We start from the raw sequence: 10,714 nt of genomic DNA, 5'->3' as shown, positions 1-10,714 counted from the left end.
TACACGCGCTTATGTGTTTTCCTTTGAATCGCATATTCAAAAACCATAGCAATTATATCATAGAGTGTAAACATATAATTATTATTGCCTACGGGGCATATTTTCAACAAGTAGCAAGTATTACCATGAGCCAACAGTGCGTCGTAGTTTAGCGGGGCATTAAGATGACACGCCGAGTCGTCGTCGATGAAGCCGACCAAACAAATGAGGAGACATTCCTTGGGATCATCTCAACGCCAGAAATCGATGAATAAACCACCCGCGCCATGGATCGAAATATGCGCAATCCCACGGTGGGCACGTACTGTCGTGGGATAAATCTAACAATAAGAGAGGTAGGGAAACGAAGCTTGATCTACCGAGACGCGAGCAGGTGACATAAGATGTATATGGGTTCAGGCCCCTCTATGGTGGAGGTAAAAGCCATTGTCCTATCTCATGAAGAGGTGTTCTTGAGTATGATTTTGCGAATATAAGGGTTCCAAACCTATAACTGGAGATCAAGTGTAGGCTTATATAGAGTGTGTTGCATTCCTGGGTTGCACTTAGCTACATTGCATGTGTGTAATGATGACTGCCCACTACAGGAAGTAACATACACACTTAATTGTATATGATAAAAATAATAACGCTAAACATCAATGCTTAGTGGATGTCTCTATTGATGCTCTTGGCCATTGGCCTCCCGAGTAGCCCAAGCGAAATTTATTCGAGTGAGGGGTGCTTTGTGAACCGAGTCACCTAATTCCTCCTGTGGGTGCCTCATGTCGACTGACAAAATACCCCTTTGTTGCTGACATTATCTTGGACCATATAAGACGTGAGCTTGGGCCTTCATGGGCCTTCATTGGTTTTTATGTCTCTGTGGGCCTACCAGGTGGAGGATAACCTCGTTGGTAGGAGTCTTCAACAATGAATCAACTTGTGATTACCCTCAAAAAGCTATTAAGGTTTGGATACCACCTCAAGGTCTACCACCAGTGCTTGAAGAATCACCTTTGTGGTGATATTTCAAGAAGAGGGTGAACCTTCTTGGTGTCGGTGTTCCTTCATGGTAACGCCCACCCCTCCAACAGTGCTTAGTTCCCAAGGAAGTGAATATCGGGATATATACTCGTCTCTGGTGTCTTCGGTTATCTGTAACCATAGGCATCCATTTATATTCTGCATAGCATAAACTTGCTAATAATCAAAGTAAAATTTACAGTTGTTCCTGTTCACCCCCTCTAGGTCCACCTCAGTCTTTTTAGTCGTCCATCTCGCCCACTACATGGCGAGCATGCCACCGGCTCTAACCTCACATTCCACACTTGCCCCGAGCCCCATTACCCAATCGATCCGTTCGTCAGATGAGCTCCTCTACCATCCTGACACGGGAGACGATCCGCTACCTCCCAAGTTCCACCATTCCTCCCGAGCCCTATTCCCCTCGGTTTATCGTAGAACGAGTTTTGTTGTCACCTCGACACTGCACACCAATCCATTGCCTCCCATGCTTGGGTACCCCCCCAACTCCCCCCCCCCCCCCCCCCCCCGACATTTCGAGCGGGCCATGCCACCGCTTTTCCAGCTTGTTACTCATGTGTTCCCGAGCTTCGCAACCCCTTCTGAGCTTCCACACCACCTCCTCTCCTTCTCGGGCAAGGCGATTTGGGAAAGAAGAAGAATAAGAAGAAAAAAACACGAGAGCCAATGGCAAACTGGTTCCATGCGTCAATGAGTACATACGCAAAATAAAACCAGAGCAGGGACTTTGGTGCAGAACCGTGTTCCAAACAACAATATTTCATCGGCGTTTCTTCTGCTGCGGTAAACCCCCAAACCCCAACAGGCAACAGTCGAGCTCGAGGCACCGGTGGTTCGAGGCGAAGACCCAAGTACAGTAGAGCATCGCCGGCCGCCGGCGACCATGAACGGCTCGGGATTTGATATGAGGCTCGGCATCGAGAGCGCTCTTCGACGCGCGCTTCCGTACGGCGGTCTTCCTGGCAATGACTCGCCGCAGACGGCCTTCTTCGACGCGGCCACCGGGGGCGACCTCCGCCGCCTCAGGGGTGAGCAATCTCCCGTCGCACCCACATCTCAAGAATCTCGCTGTGCACGGCCGCGCGGCGCCCGCTCCCCACGATGCGGCGTCGCATTTGCTAGGGTTTTGGCGGGAATGGGGTCTGCGCTCATGCGGGTGCTTGTTTCGATATGTAATGTAGCGATATGCCTGTGTCTGACCCGCGGATTTTTGGTGCTGGCGTTGAAGAGTTGGCGAGCGGCAAGGACGCGGAGGAGAAGGCGTGGCTTGCGGATGTGTCCATCCAAGGTGTTGGGCCGTTTCAGGCCGCCGCGCGCCTAGGAAAAGTTGATGTGTGCAGGTGCTTGGTGGAGGAGCTCGGCTTTGACATCAATGCTGGAAGCAAAATTGGTATGTGCACCTTTTCTTCTGCGTTAAGATTGATTCAGTTTCTGTTCTGATTAGCTCAATTTTGCAATGTTACCCATCTTCAAATCTTTCCATTTATGTATATCACATTAAATTCATCTCGATTTCACATGCGTTTACGGATGTCGATGATTGCACAAGTTTACTTTTCTCTGATTTTGCTGGTAGGTGGAACTGCGTTGGCTGCTGCTGCATTGGATGGAAAAATGGCTGTTGTCAGGTACCTTCTTGACAATGGGGCAGATCCAAATAAGAAAGACGACGCAGGCTCTGTTCCTCTTCACTGTGCTGCAAAATTTGGTATCCTCTCTGTTTATACTTGGCTTTTCATCTGTAGATTTTACATTTATTAATTTGTTGCGATGTAAAGATAAAAGATAAATTTTCCATTGTTACTGGGCAGTCTGGAACTCTTCATTTAGGTCACTTGGTTATTTGTGGCTCTTATTTTTTTTTTCACTTGGATGTTGAATTCTTGCACATCTACCAAAGTGTAGTTTCAATGTTGATACAAATTCGTAAGAGAAAACAGATTAATTTGATTCTTTTTACTAGTTCTTGCTGGTCTTGGGATGTCAAAATCTGTTAAATGTTAGCTTACTATATATCTTTTTGACCCACGGCTGAGATGGCGTTCAGTTCTGGTAATTACCTCTGCTACTTTAAGTATTTTGTATTCCAAATAACCATCACAATTTATGCATGCTCGGCCTCTTGCTAAGTCATGAAATGGTGTGATCAAAATCCTTAAGGATATGTTCTGTTGTCCAGAAATGTTTTTCTTTTCTTTTCATGGTTACATTTTATTGTGTCTCTTTGTGCCTTTTATCTAGGGCATCACGAAGCAGCAAGACTATTGCTATCTAGAGGAGCTAGTGTTGATATAGCTTATTTCCATGGGACACCACTACATATTGCTGCTTACTATGGGAAGGCCAGTGTCATGAAAGTCTTATTGGAGCACCATGCAGATGTAATAATTTAATTCCACAATTTTTTGTTACAATTTAGAAATGCTTTTTGTGTGATCTTCAGTTTGGTTATAGGACCATGCAGATGTCATAGCAGATACATACAAATGCCAAATTGTCTTATAGCTTTAGGAACCTCCATCAATATGGAGAATGCGGATAACTCTTGGTGCAATAAAAAGTGAACACAGGGGAGTGGATGTACTACCCAGCTACTTGGGTTCAAGTCCCCACGGACGTGAATTTGGACTCATTTTCGTTAATTTTTTTTGTCATGGGGGCCTCCCCTGCCCCTTTGCTTTAAAAAAATATCTTGGTGTACCATGTGCAGTTTCTTATTTGGCTTGCCACTCAATGTAAGTGTTATTTTGTATGTTACTATGCCATGGATGGTTGAAACTTGAGAAGAAAAAACCGTCTTTGCACCATATATAAAAAAATGTACTGCAAATTGTCAGTCTATAATAGTTCTATAATCCTCCTAAAAAAAGGAGATTCATCAGTGTGGAAACATGTTCCATATCTGTACGTTGTTATTTTCCTCTATATATTTTTTACATCTTTTGTTCCAGAATTTAATACGTAGCGTGTTCTGTAGTATGTTACGGTTATTTTTTCTCACTCAAGCTGATCTTTTCTTGTAGCCGAACAAGGTTTCAGAAGTTTTAGGTACACCATTGATTGCAGCTCTAAGTGCTACTTCTGAAGGACTACCAGAGTCTATTTCGTTGAAGTGTGTGAAACTGCTTGTCAAGGTCTGTCTATAGAAAAAATAATATAGGTGTCTTATGCGAATATCTATTTGCATGAAAAGTTAAAAAATTGCAGTGACCACAACTTTTAGTTTTATATAATCTATATCTACAGGCAGGTGCAGATGTAAATTCTACTAATCCCGATACTGCCTTGGTAGTGGCAACTACTTACGGGTTAACTGACTGCATTAAGTACTTGCTAAAGGCTGGTGCAGACCCTAATATCCCAAATAGTCATGTGAGTTTTATTTTATTTTCGCTTTGCATTCTTCTACTTGCTCGTATCCCATAGTGCTTACAATTTCCTTAAATGAGTTTATCTAGGGAACTGGGCACAGTCCAGCAACTAGCATGAACCCATCTTCCTATTTATGTTCTAAATACAGAACTCTGCCTTTGCAATTTGATCATCATGTGCATGAAATCAAATGTACGATAATCCTCTCAGATTATAATCTAACAACTTGGGGCAACTTTTGCACATTTCCACTAATTAATGTAAGATTGCAAATTTGCACATTTGCCATTTATTTAAAATTGTGCCTTGTGAGCTCTCGACTCTTGAAATTTTAATCTGATTTACTTCAGGAAATTGTTTTATGCTTGGTAGAGCATAAGGGTACTAATATGAGGAACTAGAAGTTCATATGCACTTGCTCCAGTTAATTTTCAATGAATGTGTGATTTGGCTGCACGCTGACACTTCTAGAAGCAGTACCTCAATTGACATTTTTAAGTGTGTGGGTCATGTTCCATTATACTTTACTGCATTATATAATTTTTTTGTGTAAGAATACTGGCAAGATTCTCGACTAGGTCCAGATTAGTTTTTTCTTCTTTTAGTAGCTACATTTTCTCCGAGTAACCCTTCTAGTAGCTATATAATAACCTCCTCTGTTGTTAAATCATGTGGCTCATGTTTCGTCCATTTGTTACTTGACAGTGTGGTGCCATGCCAATACAACTCGCAGCAAGCTGTGGAAGAAGAAAGCATGTGGAGTTACTATTTCCATTAACTTCTCCCATTCGAACTATATCAAACTGGACTGTTGACGGAATTCTTGCTAATGCCAAATCAAAACGCTCCAAGCCCAGGGTATGAATTGCATTGTATGTACTTGATAATTCTGTATCACGCTCCAAGCCCAGGGGATGAATTGAACTGTATGTACTTGATAATTCTATGTTACGCTCCAAGCCCAGGGTATGAATTGAATCCTATGCACTACCTATGTAAACTAATATAAGACCTTTTAGATCACTTCTTATATTAGTTTACAGAGGGAGTACTTTACAATTCTGTATTTCGTTAAGATATTCAAAGCCTAAGGCTTGCATTCCTAACTATCCCTATGTTTCAAACATGAAGTGATTAGCTCTATTATTTTTTTTGAGTGGGACCAGCTTGAATTTCTTGATAACCGTGTTTTGCTCTAGAGCATATTCTTTATTATAGTTCGCAAAGTAGCATTCGTATTAGTGCTATGCTCACATTTTTTCACTTTTAAATTATTTTATTATGTAGATCACAAACCAAAGATCAATTCAGAGACACAGTTCAATGAATTTGACATTTGTTGTCAGTATGAAAACTGCTTTAATGAAAAGGAATGTCCGGGACTTCTACTTTATTGTCCCAGTAGAAGAAATAAGTTAATGTTGGGTTTAAGTGTTCTTTCTTTTTGTTTTATGGTCTCCAAGGATTTAAAATGACTGGAAGGATAATTGATCTAGGTATGACAAGGGAAAAATGTATTTTAAACACCCAAAGGGAACTGAGTGAGTAAACCATGTGCAAGTAAACATATAAAGAAGGAATGTCTCATGGGTGCAATGTGAAATGCCAACGAAGTCAAGCAAGGGAAATGGTTTTGCTTAAAATTCCATCTTGACACTTTGGTTCATATTAGTTCATTATAATCTTGGTATGTACCCAAATACTCCCTCCGTTCCAAAATAGATGGCCCAATTTTGTACTAACTTTAGTACAAAGTTGGGTCATCTATTTTGAAACGGAGGGAGTATGTTGTTACTTGAGTGACTTGCAATTTTGAGTCTCAACCTCTGGTGGATGCTGATCTTATCAACAGAAGGTCTTTATATTTATATTTACGGCAGAACTGCATATATTATGATGTGATGCTTTTTGCACTGCCTAGTGCTCATCTTGCCTAAGCACACCTAGGTGCAGTAAGCGCACTCGTAGGACGATTGAGCGGTAGGCGTTTTTGTTGTCGTCCCCCCCCCCCCCCCTCTGATTCGAGGTAGGAACCCTGGTGTTTGGTTAATTGTACATGTTATTGCCTAACTGCTTGTGGACAATGGCATGGTACTCCTTACTTCCTCAGTCTGTTGTTTGCTCCGAATAAATGTAGCTCTTGCAGCGCCTAGCCTCCTATAGGCACTTACCCTGGTGTTTGGTTAATTGTAAGGTGTTGGTTTGCACCATATTTTTTTTTTATAAAAGGAAACTGTTATTTATTTATCAACTTTGTTGCAACCTGTCTAAGATTGCAAAATAATGTGCAGAGTAAGTTCTTTTTTCTTTTCTTTTGGAGATAAGGCCTTTCAACCAAGCTTTTTTATAGAGCCAAACAGCTGGGTTACCAGCGTACATAGTTGGTCCAAATATCACCAATATTATGCCCCACAGCATTACATCCATACAGGGGCAAAGGACAGAAACAAGAAAGCGCATCCTCAAGGAGTGAAGGTGATCTAAAGCACCAACAGGACCTAGTGACTAGAAATTAGACTTATTTGTTTGTTTGATCTTTTTTATTTTTATATGAAATTGTCTCATCAAATTACTTTAACCTTTCTCGACCTGAAAACTTATCTTTCATCTCTGTAGATATTGGACATTTTATGTCTATATTCTAATCGGTGTTTAATTTTCTCCATGATTTAGGATGAGGAAGATGATGACAATACCAAAGTCCAGCTGAAATTATGCGGTGAGGAAGCTGTTAAGAGAAAGGACTATCGTGGCGCGTCAATGTTCTACACCGAGGTTAGTACTAATGTGAGGAATCATGTAATGCTACTCTAATGCTTGATCAACACTAGCAGTAATGTGAGCAACTGTATTGGTGATGCCAGGCATATTCTACCGTTCTGTGTAGTATGTTTCTTTAGTCTATCATTTATCGTTTGATTCTTCTTCCTATTACTGCTGTTGCGGACATATATCAATACCTATTTAGATAGGGAGCAAAACAACAAACATTGTTTATTTGGATGCAAATTTTGCAAGATTCATATGCATGGAACAATTAGAGGGAAACCTTTTGCTGTTGCGATACAGAATTTGAGCTTCTGTTTGTGTTGTACTATATTTCTGCATTTTAACACTGTAGACATACTATCCATGGATTAACACAGTTCTTAGGTAATAATGTACTTAATTAGGAGATTTGATAAAGTGCCTCATCTTAGTTTGCCCTTTGCCTGGAATGATATTCTCCAAGTGTTTGGCAATATCCCAAATGACGCATGGTGCTTTGGCACTGATAAAATGCTCTAGCAAGAATATGAGCTAAATGGGCTCTCAAAACCGATGCCAAAAGGTCAAACCGCCCCTACCCTTCTCCACTGCATGGCTTCTCCAGCTCTCCAAATTTCTCCGCACAAGCTGATCGGGCGTCTCCATGTCAGGCACGGTCTGCTGTGCCTCTGCTGCTTACAGCTGTACTTGAGTGGCATGGGGGATGCTCAACCTCTTCACAGGTTCCTCCTCTCACTGCCACCACCTCGACCTCGTCGCTCATCTCTCAGTATGCTGTTCCTCTGTGCTCAAGGGCTCCTCTGACGCATGCCACCAGGGCCCTGCGTTCTGTGCCCAGGTGTGCTCGTTTTGTTCCCTCTCTCCGACAGCATTGTGCTCAAGAGTCTCACTCAAGGTTCAAGTCTGACGTCTTTGTGGCCGAGGCTTACAGATCGCCATTGAGAACATCCACTCTGAGATGTACGCTGCTGCTTGAGACCTATGTTAGGGGCGGCACTCGAAGCAACTCAGGTTGAGGTCTGATGCTGGCTTGCATCAGAGTGGAGAAGACGATATAGGGTAAGGAGGAAGAGAAGGTCATTTGGGTCTTCTCCTGTGGCCCGAGGAGCGGAAATAATTAAAGAATATAACGAGACATTTAATCAAATGAGTACTTTCTACTCAAGTACTTGGTCCTTTGTGGGCAAAGGGCAAACTAAGACGTGGGATTTTATCATAGTTGGTTCCACGATACTACTACAGGGTTTCTCTAGCCAATTTCGACATGTACTGTGTATTTGTGCTGTTTGGAAACCTTCGTCAACCATTAACTGTTGGTAACTATTGAAAATTTAAGTCACCTTCAGCAGCCCTCTAGAAGATGCCCATAATGGTTTGAGAAACCCTGGTTCTCAGGTTTCAGTTTATAACCATCATCAAGTGTTGCCAGACTTGTATGTATTGCTGGTAGACATAGAACATGCGTTGTCTTGCTAGCCGAGTAAATGAGGCTGTTGTCTCGCATACATTGTCAACCCTTCACAATAGATATATGCAAATTTTACTTGCTTGTGATAAAAAAATTGATTGATAGTAATATGGCTCTCCCTACTTAAATTGTTGGTTATGGTGCAGGCAATTGAGTTGGACCCGACTGATGCAACACTGTATTCGAATAGGAGCCTGTGCCACATGCAAATGACTGAAGTAGATATGGCTTTGCTTGATGCTAATACTTGCATTGAATTGCGCCCTGAATGGTTGAAAGGCTACTACAGGAAGGGAGTTGCTCTCATGTTTCTCAAGGTCAAAAAAATAACTTCAGATTATACTCTTTTTTTCACTTTGTATTTCTTCATATGGCACCTTCCATATGTAATCTGCCTTCATTTATCGATAGGAGTATAAAGAAGCATGTGATGTTTTCATGGCTGGACTGAAGCTGGACCCTGGAAATGCCGAGATGGAGAAAGCATTACGGTAACGTATCTTATATACTACACAGTATGTTTTCATAATATCTTCGATGATTTCTTAAATGGGAATGTTTGTGCGCATGACATGTAACCTGTAAATTTATTTATTTTACCTAAATCTATGTGGCGAAGAAGATGGAGACAATCTTGTTTCATGCTTATTCACTCACATTTACAAACCAGTTTAAACCAGGCACTAAAATTTTCACATTTGCAGGGAGGCTGTTGAGGCAATGAAAAAGGACCACTTGGCTAGAAAAAGCTTCAAACCATCCGGTTAGAGAAACTTGTCGGCTCTGGAGGTCGTGCAACCCGTTTTAGGTGCCATAGTAGTGGCATATTGCAAGTGTTAGAGGTAGAATTCTCAGTGCGTAGCCTTGTTATGACTCTGGTTTGTCAATGGGCACTGTTTAGCATGATATATTGATATTACTCTGGTAGTCAGGTTTGTGATGGCATCGGTTAGCCTTATGGATGTGGTTCGTCAAATTGCCAGCACTTAGAGCATCTCCAATAGATGATGTAGATGCAAAAATAATCAATGCCCCAAAAAATTAGTTATTTTTGCCAACACTTAGGCCCCAAAACCCCTCTCCAACAAATAATGTAGATAAAAGAAAAATCTTCACCTCTAGGAAATGTAAAATACAACACGTGAAGATGCAACCACCTACTGGAGATGTAAAATCGATGGCCGTCAATAGCCCAACTGCTTTCATTTTGCTTCCCCTCTTGCTCTCTTTGCGACTCTGCCCGTTACATAGCAGCCACCGCCTGATTCGCCCGCAGCATTGCCGCTGCCTGCCCGTGCCAGATGGTTGCGCGCCACCCTTCCTCTGCTCCTCTCTCCGCCTCGAAGAGCAGCAACTTCAACCGAACTTCCCTTGCCGACGGACCAACCACCCATGATTGCCGAAAAGGAGATGGTGAGTGGATGGCGGGACTTAGTTAGACCTGAAAAGGCCACTGTCTTGGATTCACGGGCGTTGGCATACATTGGAATGCTAGATGATAGATTGGTGGCCGTGCAGAAAGTAGATCTGTAGGTCATGGACTTCACATCAAGATTGGTGCGGTGACATGCGGTATAAAGGTGTCAAACATTCTGCTGCAAGTATATATTGCAATGGCTCCACCGTAGCAGCCTTTTGTCAGATATAAGAGAGGAGACAATAACGGCTCCCCCGCAAAAAATAAGGGAGACAAGAACGGCTGATTGCATGCAGACAAAATTCCCTCTTAACAACTTGAATTTTATTTCTCTTATGATATTTTGAACGATTCATAACTTTTGAACCAAAATTCTGTTTTTTTTTACATATTCAAATTCAAGGCAATGAGGTCTTTAAAACAAGACCGATCTTGAATATATTTTAAACGAGTTAAAAACTGATTTCACTCATTTCAAACAAATAATTCTACTAATTTCTAAGAACAGATTTTGCTCAATTAAGAAAAAGATTTGACTCATTAATTTTTTGTGTGTGGAATATATTGAAAACACCAATTTTAGTCATTTCAAACGGGTTTTGCTCATTTAGGAAAACTCACTAAAACTAAAAAAACAGACTTCACTCATTTCCAAAAAATAA

At 41.7% G+C, this 10,714-nt stretch overlaps 1 protein-coding gene across 1 annotated transcript; it reads left to right on the top strand.

The window, feature by feature from the left end:
- Positions 1-1,768: 1,768 nt before the first annotated feature.
- Positions 1,769-9,593, top strand: LOC123092765 (poly [ADP-ribose] polymerase tankyrase-2). The gene is made up of 11 exons (XM_044514588.1): positions 1,769-2,054; positions 2,255-2,416; positions 2,603-2,734; positions 3,268-3,407; positions 4,050-4,160; positions 4,273-4,398; positions 5,104-5,256; positions 7,072-7,173; positions 8,782-8,952; positions 9,047-9,126; positions 9,340-9,593. Exons 1-11 carry the CDS (start codon positions 1,910-1,912, stop codon positions 9,401-9,403), a joined length of 1,386 nt encoding a protein of 461 aa, XP_044370523.1. The 5' UTR covers positions 1,769-1,909; the 3' UTR covers positions 9,404-9,593.
- The last annotated feature ends 1,121 nt before the right edge of the window (positions 9,594-10,714 follow it).

This window comes from Triticum aestivum, chromosome 4B, assembly GCF_018294505.1.
Source record: "Triticum aestivum cultivar Chinese Spring chromosome 4B, IWGSC CS RefSeq v2.1, whole genome shotgun sequence".
Classification (NCBI taxonomy): Eukaryota; Viridiplantae; Streptophyta; class Magnoliopsida; order Poales; family Poaceae; genus Triticum; species Triticum aestivum.
This window is presented reverse-complemented; position numbering and strand designations above follow the sequence as displayed.